This window comes from Gossypium raimondii, chromosome 1 (assembly GCF_025698545.1).
Source record: "Gossypium raimondii isolate GPD5lz chromosome 1, ASM2569854v1, whole genome shotgun sequence".
Lineage (NCBI taxonomy): Eukaryota > Viridiplantae > Streptophyta > Magnoliopsida > Malvales > Malvaceae > Gossypium > Gossypium raimondii.
Window position 1 is genome coordinate 46,729,658 of NC_068565.1, and position 16,176 is coordinate 46,745,833.

At 32.8% G+C, this 16,176-nt stretch overlaps 2 protein-coding genes across 2 annotated transcripts; one reads left to right on the plus strand and one right to left on the minus strand.

Annotated features, from left to right (window-relative positions):
* Positions 1 to 3,168: 3,168 nt before the first annotated feature.
* Positions 3,169 to 3,945, minus strand: LOC105786123 (hypothetical protein). Its single transcript, XM_012612433.2, has one exon. The coding sequence runs from the start codon at positions 3,943 to 3,945 to the stop codon at positions 3,169 to 3,171; it is 777 nt and encodes a 258-aa protein (XP_012467887.2).
* Positions 3,946 to 5,050: 1,105 nt separating this feature from the next.
* Positions 5,051 to 6,880, plus strand: LOC105786124 (hypothetical protein). Its single transcript, XM_012612434.2, has one exon. The coding sequence runs from the start codon at positions 5,421 to 5,423 to the stop codon at positions 6,558 to 6,560; it is 1,140 nt and encodes a 379-aa protein (XP_012467888.1). The 5' UTR covers positions 5,051 to 5,420; the 3' UTR covers positions 6,561 to 6,880.
* Positions 6,881 to 16,176: the final 9,296 nt, after the last annotated feature.

A 16,176-nucleotide genomic window follows, 5' to 3' on the forward strand; every position in this document is an offset into this window, starting at 1 on the left:
TATGTAAAATTGAAAAATATTGATGCCATAATTAATTGTCCTTAGTTGCTCACTTTCAAAATTGATAGGAATTAAATTGTTTCGACTTTTTTGAGAGAGACCAATTTGCTTAATACCGAAATTGAGAGGGATTGGAGAGGTCTTTTTACCGATATAAAATAATCCAAGTTACTAGGAGAGCATTGTGTAATGCATGGTTAAGTGTCAAGTAAGGAAATTGTAAGAGTCACTTTTACATGGAAAATGCACCAGTCTTGGGAGAGTGAGAGGTTGCTTGGGTGCTTAAAAATTGTTTGCAACATTGTTGGTGAAATCAATTGCTGCTCCCTTCTCTTCCAATTAGATGCTGGCGCTATTGCAATGGTTGGAAGTTGTTGCTGCCTTTCTCCTTCAAAGCCCACCTTATCCAAAGTGTTTCCAAGGAGAGGTGCATAGAAGATGAGTTTGAAAGGCAAGTGTTTCCATAAATTCTCTTTTACTTGTAAACTTGTAATCGACTAAATGTGCAAAGTTAGCAATTGATCAGTAATACATTCATATTAAAAAGGTTAATTCATGATTAGTAATACAATTGATTAATAAGTTAATGATGAGTTAGTAAACAAGATTGATAGTTGGTATTAATTAAAATGTAATTTAAGCATGTTTAACGTCATGCATGAAAAAGTCTTTAGATTTCACTCTTTCAAAACAACTTCCTTTCATTTTCTTTTGGAATAGAGGTTGGCGTTGAGGTATTTTTTCAATCAAGTGTCGTTGCATAGAAAAATTGTCATGTTTGGATTGGCAAGTTCTAACAACAAATATAATGATTAGGATACTTGTCAACTCATCTTTCGTATCCAAGCTATACTTACCAAGAGATCACAAAATTTTCTTTAGATTATATCGAAGTAATTATCTCCCCTTAAATTATGGAGCAGATCGAATCAAGCCTTTGAAGAAAAGATATCCAGTTCATTGAAAATTTATCTTATAATATTCTAGAAATATTATGTGATATTTATCTTAATTACTTCAAGAAAATGTATTTTTCTTTTCAACAATACATACAATTAAAAAGTGTAAATTAAAAAAATGTAAGGAAAAAGTCCAAAATTAAATTATTCTTATGAGACATGACATGTTGCTAAATTAAAAGAATTCTTATAATTTGGGGCTAAAATTATTAAAAAATAGAAAATATAATAATGTATTTTAAAAATAAAATTAAAAATATAGAAAACATTCAAGGTTACTAAATTTACTATAGATATTTATATATCTATATTTTTTCTATTTTTAATTTTGGTATTTTTTAGTTTTATGTATATATATTAAAAAGTCATTTATATATATTTATAATTTTTCTGATTATTAAAAAAATATATTTGAGATTTTTTGCTCTTTTTTTAATTTCTCTCTTTTTTTTTCGAATTTGTTTTACATTAATAATAGAGTGATGTGGCAAGTTGGGAGCGATCACATCAATATTTTCTTAATGAATCGAGCCTTGGAGTAATGGAAGTGATGAAAAAAAGGTTTTTTAAATACCAAAGTAATAATTGGATACAATTTAGGAGTTAAATTATGCATTAATTCTGAATTTTTACGTAAAAGTATCATAGAGAGGCACCAAATTGTATTTTGTCCATTCTACTCAAAAGATAAGCGAAATAGTCTCTGTACATTAGATGAAAGAACAAATTAATCATTCTGTTAAAGAAAATCTATTTTTACTATTAAAGATTGCTCTCTATACGTTAATATGAGGTACACGTGGTGCTCTATATGTAACTATCTGGTCATTTCAGTAGCTACGCCAATTTTCAACAATAAAAATTGATGAAATTTTTAATAGAAAAACTATATATTTTTTGATCCAATATATAAAAATTAATTTACCTATAAATTTTATTAGTTCATACATAAGCAGATAAAAGAGGAATCCAATTTTGGAGATTTAAAAAAGACTAGTATTTTAATCATCTTTTAAAGTTAGAAACAAAAAGACACAGAAGCATGGGTCCCTCTTCAACTCAAAATCAGTATGGACATATCTAATTACTTTCTTTTTACCTTCCATCTTTAAAAAGAAAGCAAAGGAAACTGGTTGCTTTAAAAGAGAACAAAAAGAAAAAGATATGTAAAAGTATTAGGGAAGAAGTTAAATTGCATTTTACTTCCCTATTTAAAAATAAATAAATTAATCTCTTTATACTAGATTAAAAAATAGACTAGTTATTCTCTGTAAAAATTCCATCTAGCTCTATTATTAAAAATTGATCTTTACACATCAGTATAAGGTACATGTGGCACGTTACGTGTCCACCAACTTTTAACAGTACAAATGAATGAATTTTTAATAAAAAAGATCAATTTGCCCATTGGTTTAACGTACGGGGATTAAGTTACCCATTTTTTTAGTAGAGGAGGCAAAATGCAATCTGACTTCTAGTATAAGAGCCTCCATGGTGCTTTTATCCATATACATTTGAATATTAAATTTGTGATTGGAATATGATATTTGAAATGGTAAAAGCACCATAGATGTCCCTGTAGTAGGAGTCATATTGCATTTTCCCCTTTCTACTCAAAAAATGGGCTAATTAGTCATTGTATATTAGATCAAAGAGCAAATTGATCCTCCTGTTAAAAACCGCATCCATTTCTATTGTTAAAAATTGGTTTTTGACGTACATGTGGTGTGCTAGTTATTTAGTCAGGCACACTGGTTTTTAATAGTACAAATAGATGAAACTTTAAATAAAAAGGACTAATTTGCTCTTTAATCTAATGTACATAGACCAATTTGCTTATTTTTTTGAGTAGAGGAGGCAAAATGCAATCTAAATCCTAATATAGGGGCCGCTATAGTAGTTTTACCTATTTTAAATATATAGGAAAATCATTTAAAATTTTAAATATATTGGTATCAATTGAGGACAACATAATTGATAGCCATGAAACTAGATAATTGATAGGCATGAAAGAGAAATACCATGTTTACCTGTCTGCCAAGTCCATAACACTGATGTTTGTTCACATCCATCACTGATTTAGATCTAATCTCTTTCTTTTACTAAATTCAATTCTTCTAATTTACAGATATGCTAACCACATTCACAAATTCATGGCCAGCTAAAATACCCAACTGTACTTAAAAATGTAATATGAACTGAAAACTGTTCATCTTTTCTTCGTTTTGGTCTTACCATTACAGAAGAGTGAACCAAACCCAAAAAAGCTTACAGTTGCATTAGAAATGATTGGATTTGGAAGATTCAAAATAGGACTCACTCGAACTCCATTCCCATGAGCTCCACAACTCTTCTTTAATGCAGGCTTTTGTGTAGAATTACCATAATAAGTATAATAAAACGTACCAGAAGAAGAACTTGACACTGATGATCTTCTTGTCAAAGATGGCTGTTTCTGGGTTTCTTTTGGAATTGGAGTTGAACCTGTTGAATTACTGCGTGTAAGAAACTGAAGTGACCGGATTAGGCTTTTACTTCGACTACTTTCACAATTGAGACTACTGCTTCTGTTAAAGTGCCAGAAAGATTTGGATGAGGCAGGCTTATCATCTTCATCAATGCTCATTAATAAAAATTCTTTCAATCTTTTCTTCTCTCGGTTATCTGTTTTGAACTGCTGGGGTGAAGAACGAACAACAGCACCAGGTTGGAGTTGACGACGAACTTGATTCGCAACCCCAGCTTTTTGCTTTATCTCAATTGGTCGAATCTTGCCATTGGAAAAGAGCTCATCAGCTGAAGGGAGTTCTTGAACGAAACTATTATTAACAAAACAGAAATCGAGATCCGATGTTGGATTTAAGAGTGATGTGTCTAATCTCTGATGATGACATTCTTCAATGGAATCTACCCCATCTTCTTGGTCGAGATCGTCAGAAAACGAGATTCTTGGGCTTGAAATCTCTGCCAAAACTTCAATTGCCATAGTTTAAAACCATGTTTCAATCTATATGTAACAATGGCGAATGGGAGAGAAGAGAAAAGAAGTGTACAAAGTTGTGGAATTCAAGCACCGAAAGGATAGAAAAGGAACTCTTTTTTGGGTTTCCAATGAAACTTTTACTTTAGGAATGTAACCTCTAAGAATTGATAGATAGCTTCACCTTATAATTGTTTGGATTTCACTTTATTAATAATTTAAGATGAAGAACTTGGTCCACTGTGTAACAAAACCTTCAAATCTCAATTAATCATCTACTTGTATTAATTGGATCTGATCTAATTGTATTGTATAATTCAGATAATATCCATTTTAGTAATTTGGAACTTGTTTTTAATAATTTTATAATTATTTCCTTATGTGCCCACATATACACAATAATGTCCCTTCCATTTCAATAATTTGAAAATATATATATATATATATATTTGTTTTAAACTCCTTTTCTAAGCATTTTACATAGATTTAAGTATCTTTGGGTTGAGGTGTATTCATAGAGAGTCTCCTAGCTTTTATAATGCTCTTTGAATCGCTTTATGTTGAATTATTGTACCGAGTTATGACCATTTTAGTAAAAATTAGGATAGTTAGAAAATTTGAATAAGCTTTTAATTATAATAGATTCAATTTTAACTATGTATAAGCCCAATAATATATTTATTAAAATTTATATTTTAGACATTTATTTATTTCGAATTAATTGGTATTTTAGATTAATTTGGCTGATTGAAGATGTAAAGAAAAGTGATTATATGGTTGAATATGATAGATGTTGAGAGTCGAGTAATTAAGTCATGGCTAAAAAAAAGGGTATTCTTACAATGTTTGCAATTCATGATGGTGTTGGAGTTTTGTTGCATAAGGTCGGGAATGGGTTGTTTGCTCAATCTTGGTGAGCTTTCCGGACATGCAATGTTAGAAGAGAAAGGAACTTGTTTGATGAAACAAACAGAGATGACCACTCCAGCAGGTGAATTGGAAGAAGAATGATTGTTTAGGTATTAAATGCAAAAATAAATATAATTAAATCACTTTCATACATCCATTTTAGAATCATTGCACGAACGTGGCCATAAAACAAAAAGGCTTAGTGAAGGGTTGATGATAGCAGTTGTAGGCAAAGAGAAATCCCAGCCTTTGTTGTGACCCAAAGCTATTGGGCATAAATTAAAAAACCCAACATCCTGAAGCTGAATTTGTGCCCTAAACCCTAATAAACCAGGTTTTAAGACTTTGTAGGTCGTGCAATCGAAAGAACCCAGGTTTAGATTTATCAGCAACAAAGCATCAGTGTCAAAGAAAGGCAGGTTACCGTTACAAGACAAAAGCTGGTGTGGTGTTACAGGCAAGTTTCTCAGTCCTCCGACATGTATGAATCTTTGTAATTTCAGTTTGTTATGCTAGAAGAAAGCCCGAATCTAAACCAGTAAAACCCCACGAGAAGAAAAAAGGAAAAAACAATGGCACCGCCTATAATCAGATCTCTAATCGCATTCTCTCTGAATAAATCATGCCGTTCTCAGAAACCCATTTCTGGTTACTCCATCTCTTCTGTTTTCTTCTCATCTTCACCCACCCAGGAATCAAGAGCTTCCCTTCCTTTAGCGGATCACTTGGTTGAGAAACACAGCTTTTCCCCTGAACTTGCCGTCAAGACTGCATCTTCCCTAACCTATGTGAAGGATCCTCGTAAGTGTGATACTATAATTTCCTTCTTGAAAGAAAGCGGTTTCTCTAAATCCCATATTGAAGCAGTGGTCAAAAGAAAGCCTAACCTTCTATATTCTAGTCTTGAGAAAACCATTAAACCCAAGTTCAAGATTTTCCAGGATTTAGGATTTTCAACACATGATGTTGCTGATATTGTAGCTAGTGATCCCTGGATTTTGACTAGAAGCGTGGATGATAGGATTGCACCTTCTATTTCCGATTTAAAGACTGTTTTAGGATCGAATGATGATGTTGTTAAGTTATTGAAAACTTCTGCTTGGTTTCTCAAATCTGATTTGCAAAAGACTATGATGCCTAATATAGAGTTCTTGAGAAATTGCGGGATTTGTTCGTCGCAAATTGTTTCATATGTGTTCAGCTTTCCTAGATTTTTCTTGCTTAAACCTGAGAGCATTAAGCAGTTTGTTGAAAGGGCGGATGCCTTGGGGTTCGATAGGAAGTCAAATATGTTTCTTGCTGCTATTAGGATGTTGAGTTCAATGAGTGAAGAGAATTGGGAACTCAAATTGAAGCTTTTTAGGAAATTGGGTTTCTCTGAAGATGATATCATGTCTACTTTTAGGAGGACACCACAGGTGTTTGCTGTATCTGAAAGGAAGATTAAGCAAGTCACTGACTTTTTGCTTAATAGAACGAATGTAGGTATTTCATTTATAATAAGCCACCCAATGGTGCTTATTTGCAGCCTTGAGCGTAGGCTGAAGCCTCGGTTACTGGTTATCAAGACTCTGGAAAGTAAGAATTCGCTAAGAAGGAAAGTTAGCATGACTACAATTTATAAGATGCCTGACAAGAAGTTCAGAGAGAAATACGTTGTTCCTTACTTAAAAGAGCTCGAGGAAGTATCCATGTCTATTGTGGGCACTTAATTGTTAAATTTTGTATAGTTGAGGGCACATATCAAATCTTGGATGTACTTTGGGTTCATAATCCCGTATTTCTTCATGAAATTGGTTCTTTAAGCAGTTTGTAAGATTTTACTTCGCAATAATCGAGTCTTATGTTGGATAACTCCAATACTGTTTCAATACAACAGACAACATTGTAGTTGATTGTTTTAGACTGTTAGTCATTGTTTCCAGTCTCTGCACCATGCACAATGCACATCCACTTGTGATGGTTCCTGTATTTGCTGCTTTCTAATGTTATTTATATACTCACACCGATGGTTTTAGGGCGTGTGCTCGTACTGGTAATTGTTAGAAACTTTTCATTTTCTTGCCATTGAATATATGCCATAGTTTTGCATGTAAATGGTCATTTGCTGCTGCAGGCAGGTTGCTAACCTTAAATGCATTTTGGGTTGACCTATTGCAGGTCACTGTAAATCATGTTTTTGATCAATTGCATGAGAACCAGTGTTTTGCGAAGCTGAATTATTTTTAATAAGGAAATTGCATGGATCTTTCTTTTAAACAAATAGGAATGCAGAAACATGTTAAAGTTTGTTTTGAAGGGAAAAGCATAGTAAAAATGAATTTTAAGAGTTATGTCAAAAGAAAATGAGATCTTGAAGTGGCACTTATTGAGAGACTTGGTCTTTAACTTGTGGCAAATCATGGGATTTTGTTTTAGTTTGAAATGGGATCATTTGTATCTCAAATCTCCAAAGGATGAATTCTAGATGATTGCATATTTTATTATACAGGGCTAGCCTTATCTTTGAGGTACAGTTACTGTCCTGCAAACCACAGAAGGTTCTGGTCTTTGTTAGGGTTGTACTTTAGCAGAGTCAAGCTTGATTCAAAACTTGCTGCTTGGAGCTTAATTTGAGCTCTATCAAATGCTATTTATCCATGCAGGGGTGAAGGTACATGCTACTAACACCTGGTTATTTATGCTAGTCCTAAATTAGATGAACCTAAACTCTCATGGCAGAATTTTAGGACTGTTGTGGATTTATGCCGTGGCTCGTGACTAAGGCCTTCAATGAGATTATTTCTCCTTAGGAGAGGGCATGTCCCCATCTATTACTCAATATGTTGGTCCAAGGGAAAGTTATCAACATTGTAACTTCCTTTACTCCACCCAATAACAAATCCGAATAAAATATTTCATATTTTGATTCCATTTATTATTATTATTATTATTATTATTATTATTTAAACTTGAAATCGTTTAAGGCTTTTTTTCTGTTAAACCTTAATTTAGCACTTTATACCCTTTTTCGTGCACTACAATAAAGCATTTACATTAAATCATCTTAGGAATTCTTCTGTACTTTTATTGGAATTTGTACAAATAACCATCTTAGGATTGAATTCTAAAAATCACTTAGATTGAAATTTTAAATAATTTAATGTAGTTTTGATGAATTTTGAAATAACGAATAATTTCAACATATTTGAATTTTGAATTATGAAAATAAAGAGACTAAATTCTTGAAAATAAAATACAATGACTAAAATTTAAATTTGCAAAGAGTATAAGGACTGATGATATATTTTAACCTTAAAATAAATATTAAACTACATTTCTTACTCTGCGATGCACAAATTAATTGTATGTATTAATAAAATATATTAAAATGTATTGTAATTTTGTTAATAAAATGATAAATAAATTTAAACATAATATTTAAAATTTTGTTAAAAGTTGTTTTGAATAATTAAATGTTATGAATGGATTGGCAGTTCAACGTTTTCTAATATTAGAATATAAAAATTTAACTTCAAAATTCCCAATATCTCTTTATACAATAATTTCAAGTATTTTAATTTTAAAACATACTAATTTTTTTTTATTGTAAAGAAGAGGGAAATATACGTCGTCAAAAAACAGCTGAACCACCCCTCGCGATAGCTGTCCCTGTTGCATCGTGTCCAATTTAGTGCCTAACACCCTCTATTAGTGTGTCAAAAAACTGAGTTTCCATGTCCTCTAGATTGCAGGATTTTGCTAAGCTGTTTGCTACAAAGTTTGCTTCAAGTAAAACACTCGCTACTCGGACCAGCCAATCTCGTCTGCAAAGCTCTCTAATGCCACGAACAACACCCAAACAAGCTCCATCATGCTCCCCATTTGCTAAACAAACAGCCTGCACATTGCCACTCTCAAGTATCCCTTGCTCCAAGCTACTTCGAGTCCAATGAGGATCGTCCATAGCTCTACCGTAAGGATGTCCCCCATTCCAGTGGATCTTCCAAAATCCAGTAGCCACCGACCAGCTTCATCCCGAACCACCCCTCCAACTGATGTCCATCCCAACCCTACATGCAACGCCCCGTCCACGTTAACTTTCACCCAACCTGAATCAGGGGCATTCCAACTCACCACCGACGGGGCGTGGGCATTGCTTAGCTTACGCCATTCCTCTGCGTGTTGGATAGTAGCAGCCCAGCTTACACTAGCTGTCAAAATTGCACTCGAGTTTGCATTGGCGGTTTTATAGAGAAAGACAATATTCCTACTCATCCATATCTGCCAGCAAACCACTCGAAATAAAATGCACCAATTAATACCCGCATAATCCATATTATGTTCATCTCCCAAGTTAGGCACCGGCCAATTCGAAAGAGTAGCCAAGAGGAAATCATGTTGACGACTTAATGGTACAATCGCCCCCCAAACAGCCTTGGCCATGCCGCAATCTCGTAAGACATGCATGACCGACTCGCATTGCGCTCCACAAACCTAACATGTAGGCGACTCAACAACCCCTCTTTGGCACAGGAGCCATAAGAAGAAGCGAATGCGCTGAGGTAATGGACACTTCCATACCAACCCCATTGTTGTTCCCGATCTGCAATGGCTACCCCAGCCAACTTCTTATACATTGTTAGCTAAAATAATCAAACTGGAATTGTCAAGAGAGGGGGTGAACTGGCTTTTAAAAAAATTGTGTAAGCTAGAGAATAAGGATGAAAAAATTTGACACAAGAATTTAGAATGGTTCGGCTCAAATTTCCTACTCCACTACCTTAGATTTCCATTACTAAGAATTTTCCCAAATTCACTAATTTGATAATTTTTGAGGATAAAGTTTAACCTTACAAACTCTCTTAAGGTTTCTATCCAAACCTTAAGACACAAACCCTTCCTAAAGAAATACAAATGAGCAAACAAAGAAGGAGCACTTACAAGATCAAAATGTTTGCAAATTAAGCTCAATTACAAGGAAGAACACTTGAGCTAAATGAAAACAATGAAAGCTCACAAGTGTTTAAAGAAAATTGTTGAGAATTATAAGCACAACGTTGTTTTTTTATTGAACTTTTTGCTTGATAATCTCTCTAGTTGTTGTAGATCCTTTGGAGGCTGGTTTATATACTCCTAATTGATTTCCAACCGTTGTGATTCTTGGAGATATGAATAGAGCCGTTGGAGATGAAATAACCAGTGCATTTAATTCACCTGCAACAACAAGTATCGATTCTAGCAAAGGAGATTTTGATATTTTTTGCATTTAATGCAAAATTCAGTGACCATTGTAACTGAAGATATTGATACCAGTGGTCTTTTATTGATACCTTATGAAAAAGTATCGATACTGGATCGATATTTAGCTGAATTTGTGAAAAAAATGTCAATTTGGTATCGTTTTTAAAAGGGGTATTGATATTTTTTTTAGCCTGGAGCTATTCTGACATGCTTAAAAACAATTTAACTTATTGACAAAAATTCTAACTTGATTGAAATAATTTTAACTTGATTTAAAAGTTGATTTAATTTTTTTTTCTAAGAGTTCAAAGTATAAGATTCAAAATTTTATCTCTTAGACTTCATTTGAAATATCATTTTGCCAATTTTGTTCAACTTTAAATTTTATTTAAAAACATTTTAATTTGTTATATTAAAACATATTATCAAATAAAGCTTGACTTAACAATCTCCCCTTTTTTTATATAGCAAAACATTTGGCAAATTTGTTTTTGAATAAATTGCTCCCCATTATAAAAGACATTTTCAATTTAAGGTCCTTTAAAACAAATTGACATAAGTTTAAAATTTGACATTCATTTTACTTTTGAAAAAAATGTTCACATAATTTGCATAAAGTTAATTTAGCACAATATCAAATATTAATCAACCAAATTACCTTTACCTATCAACAATTTACCTTTGCTTTCTCCTCTTTTATTATATAAAAAAATCAAATAAAGCTTAGGAGAAAAGAAATGGTTAGTTCAAGAATAAAAATATAAAAATATAGACCAAGTGAACTAACATGTGCCAAAAAAATCACCAAAATATCTTAAAATACTAATAAAAAACATTAAGGTTCAAAATGCAATAGTCATAGGAAATAAGCAAAAATAACAGTGCAAATGTTATGAACAATGATACGAAGATGCAAACTTAAAGATATACCCTAATTGTCATCATGAGGAGAAAAGGGACGTGTCGAAGGAAAATGAGCTAGAAGTGATTCCATTTGTATCTCTAATGTCATCAGCCTCGAGTCAACATCATCTCTAAAACCCCGAGGATCATTGTGCAATGAATGAATAGCACTAAGGAGAGCAACATTGATGTTAGAAGCAGCCTAAGATGGAGCAGCCGGTGGAAGAACATGTTCGAGAGAAGGAACATGTTTCGAAGACAGAGCATCCTCGAAAGCACTTTCTGTAATACCCCCTACTCGCATTCATCGCCGAAATAGGGTACGAGGCATTACCGAAGTTTACCTAATTAATTTTTCGCAAAGTCTCAATTTTTTTTATAAAAACTCAATATAATCCCTTTATAAATATTCAACCTTCCCTGCAATTTTTAAAACCGGAACCAATCCAAACCAACCAATCTATTTCAATCAATTTGATACCAAATCATACTTCAATTATAATTATACTATTTAGCATATTCATCACACTTTACTTTAATTCATATTCATTAAACAAGTTTTAGTATTTATATTATCATCAAACTATATACATGCCATAAAAATCAAAAAGGAAATTTACAAAAGCTACCAGAGAAAATCTGGATAGTGTGATCCTCAGTGTTGATCCGATCCTCCGTATATTTTCACGTCAATTTACAAGAGACATTGAATACACTCAAGTAAGTTTATAGAAACTTAGTAAGTTCATAGGCATAAAACATAAATCTTTCCAAACATTTATAAACTTATACATTATACACCATTACTAAGTTTACCAGTCAACCACAATCACTAGTGAGTCCCTTGGTATAAACTCACTACTACTTATCCTTTTACTATAATTCTTTTGGGCCCATTTGTCACTTACCATCCTCAATCAAAATTAGGGAACGGTTACGGAAAATTGAGTACTTCACTTCCACTTTGCCATAGTATAACTATGGTCTTACGTATGATCACTTGTCACTTGTCCCTGATCAAATAAGTGTAGCTAAGCTACCACTCATCACTTGTCACTTGTCACTTGTCACTGATCAGATAAGTGTACCTGAAGCTACTACTTATCACTTGTCACTTGTCACTGATCAGATAAGTGTAGCTGAAGCTACTACTTATCACTTGTCACTGATCAGAAATACTCAAATCCGGCGTTTCGCTCAATTTGATCGTTTATTTGGTTTTCGCATTTTTATTTTATTCTCATTTCAACAATAAATATATCTCATCATACATTATATAATTCATGAAATTAACATTTAATCATTAAATTTCAGCCATATGAACTTACCTGGGTCGATTTGCAGAATTTGTAAAAGTTTAGGGACTAATCAGCTACTTTTTCTTTTCCTCGGCTTGCTTCGGGTTCTCGATATGATTCAAATATATGAAAAATTAGCTTGGAGGGACTCGTAAATGGCGTTCTTGGCTAAGAAATATGAAGAATTACCTAGAAACTCTTTTAATTAAGATTTTTATTTGTTCATTTTTACAAATTTCCAATTTTGCCCTTATTACATCACTTTTTCAGATTTTTTTCTTCTCTTATGCCGTCTCAACTATCCCATATTGGCATATTTATGCCTTAAGTCCCTCCTTATTTATCACTTAAGCTATTTAATCACTTTTTAACAAATTTTGCATTATTTTTAGTTTAGTCCTTTTTAATTAATTGACCACCCAAACGTTAGACTTTTCTAACAAAACTTTAATACCAACTCAATGACACTCTATAAATATTTCTAAAAATATTTATGGCTCAGTTTATGAATTTGGGGTTTCGATACCTCATTTTCGATTCTAATTATTTTAATATTTATTCCTAGTACACTATTCACTATTTCAAAAATTTTCTTAACTTCACATTTAACTTATACTCACTAAATTAATAATATTTTCTACTCACTTGTTGGATTTAGTGATCTTGAATCACCGTTCCGGTACCACTGAAAATTCAGGCCATTACAACTCTCCCCCCTTTTAGGAAATTTCGTCCTCAAAATTTCGTACTTGTAAATAAATTCGGATACTGAAATCTCATCAATTCCTCCGTTTCCCAGGTTGCCTCATCAGATCCATGTCGATTCCATAACACTTTAACTAGTGGTACACATTTATTCCTCAACTCTTTAACTTCCCGAGCTAAAATTTTCACCGGTTCCTCTGAATAAGTCATGTTGAGTTGGAGCTCTATTTCCATATGAGGAATTACATGTGATGGATCTGATCTGTACTGTCTCAACATAGACACATGAAACACGTTATGAATCTTTTCAAGTTCTGGGGGCAAATCCAATCTATAGGCTACCGGAACGATTCTTTCAATAATTTTATACGGCCCGCATAAATCGTGGGCTGAGTTTTCCCTTCCTGCCGAACCGCAAAACTTTCTTCCACGGTGACACTTTCAAAAATACACGATCACCCACATTAAAATTTATATCCCTTCTCTTCAAATCTGCATATGATTTTTGCCGATCGGAGGCAACTTTTAAATAATCTCAAATAATACAAACTTTTTCTTCAGTTTCTCGAATCAAGTCCACTCCCACTAGTTTCGGTTCACTTAATTTAGACCAATATAATGGAGTTCTACACTTCTATACAGAGCTTCAAACGGTGCCATTTTAATACTAGTTTGATAACTATTATTATAAGCAAATTCAGCTAAAGGTAAATACCTTTCCCAGCTGCCGCCGAACTCAAGTATACAACACCTGACTGCCCGTCTGTTTGGGGATGAAAAGCTGGGCTGAAATTTAATTTGGTTCACTCCACCCAATCACAATCCCATTATTCTCTCCATGATTCACTCCTCAATTCAAATTCCACGGCATTTTAGTCAAACTCCACCACCTCACAACACAGGTAATAAAAATAAATACTCCACAGTACAACACAAGACTCGAACCTCAGACCTTAAGAGTACTCCACACGCCACTTACCACTAGACCAACAGGCTCTTTTTGTAATAAAACAAGCACTAATATTTATAAAGCCTATATACCAGCGTCTAGATTCATTTAAGGGAAAAACTAAAAATTCTGCAAATGCCAAGTCTTGAACCTAGGCATCTCAAACACTCCCATACACACCCAAATCACTTAGCCAATAAAGCAAACAAGCAATTTATATCAAATCATGCAAAAACTAACTGCTTAGATTTTTGGGGTGTTACAGTAAGATAAAACAAAGAACCAATCATAGACCTAAATAATGTAAAGTCTACACATTTACCTTCTTCATCTTTGTCAAGCTTTGTGGAAGGGCTCATAGGAGTAGCTTGAGGTTTAAGGATGTCCATCCCAAATTTCTTAAGCATTTCCTTTATATACTTGGCTAGATTTATGAAGATGCCATCTTTCTTTTACTTGATTTGGAGCCCAAAAAGAATGAGAGCTCTCCGATCATGCTCATCTCAAACTCACATTGCATTAGCTCTGAAAAATCCTCACAAAGAATTTTATTAGTAGCACCAAAAATAATATCATCAACATAAATTTGTACTACTAATAAATCTTTTCCTTTTTTCTTAATAAAAAATGTTGTGTCAACATTCCTTTTAGAAAAACCTTTTTCAACAAGAAAATTTGAAAGTCTTTCACACAAAGCTCTAGGAGCTTATTTCAAACCATATAAAGCTTTAGAGAATTTGAAAATTTTGGATCTTCAAAACCGGGTGGTTGTTCAACATACACTTCTTAATTTATAAAACCATTTAGAAAAGCAATTTTGAAATCCATTTGAAATAATTTAAAACCATTAAAATATGCAAACGCTAAAAGCATCCTAATGGCTTCCATTTTAGCTACGAGAGCATATGTTTCATCATAGTTTATTCCTTTCTCTTGAGTGTAACATTAACCTACAAGCCTAGCCTTATTCCTCACTATGTTACCACTCTCATCTAACTTATTCCTAAAAACCTACTTAGTACCTATAGTAGATTTTTCACTAGGTCTATCAACTAGGGTCTATACATTACTTCTCTCAAATTGATTTAAATCATCTTATATAACCAACATCCAATATTCATCATTAAATGCTTCTTTAATATTTTTAGGCTTTATGCATGAGATAAATGCAACATAATTACATGCATTTTTAAGAGAAGATCTAGTAGTTAACCTTATTGATGGATCTCCTAAAATCTTACCATTATTCACATAGCTAAACTTTATTGGATGAGTGACTTCCCTCTCCTCTAATGTAAGCTCCTTTAGAGCATCTTAAGCTTATTCTTGTATCTTCTCACTTGATGATTGTTCCACTTTATCATCATCATTATTAAAAATTTATGCATCATCATCATCAATACAAGAATCCTTTCTAGGAGGACGGTTAGAGTCATAAAAAACAACATGTATAGACATTTCTACTACTAAAGTTCTTTTGTTAAACATCCGATAACCTTTAGAATTTAAAGGATAACCAAAAAAGAAAATCCTTCATCACTTTTTGTATAAAATTTACCAAGATTGCCTTTTTCATTATTTAAAATAAAACACTTGCATAAGGATGAAAATAGCTAATGTTAGGCTTTTTGTTGTTGAAAAGTTCATATGAAGTTTTCTTTGAAATATGTCTAATCATTACTCTTAACAATATATCAAGTGGTGTTTGTGGCTTCTGCCAAAAAATATTTTGGTAATTTATTTTCACAAAGCATGGTTCTAGCCATTTCCTCTAAAGTTCTATTTTCCTCTCAACAACTTCATTTGTTGAGGGGTTTTAGGTGCAGAAAAATTATGGCTAATCCTATTTGAATTACAAATATTATCAAAACCAAAATTTTGAAATTCGGTTCCATGGTCACTCCTCACACTAGAAATAGAGTAACATTTTTCATTTTGATTCATTTTTGAAAATGTGATGAATTTTTCTAAAGCCTCATATTTAATACTTAAGAAAAAAAACCCAAATAAATCTAGAATAGTCATCAACAAGTACAAATCCATATTGTTTTCCACCCAAGCTAGTTGTTTTAATAGGCCCAAAAAGATCCATGTGAATTAGTTGAAGAACTCTACTAGTGGATACATCATTAATAGGTTTAAGGAAACTCTTCTATGTTTACCCTTAGTACATGCATCACAAATTTTGTCTAAATCGAAGTCAATTTTAGGAAGTCCTTTAACTAAGTTATTTTTGGCTAATTTTTACAA

Excerpts from the sequence above, each read along its gene's own strand:
- LOC105786123 (XM_012612433.2), bottom strand. The coding sequence starts at position 3,945 with ATGGCAATTGAAGTTTTGGCAGAGATTTCAAGCCCAAGAATCTCGTTT.
- LOC105786124 (XM_012612434.2), top strand. The coding sequence starts at position 5,421 with ATGGCACCGCCTATAATCAGATCTCTAATCGCATTCTCTCTGAATAAA.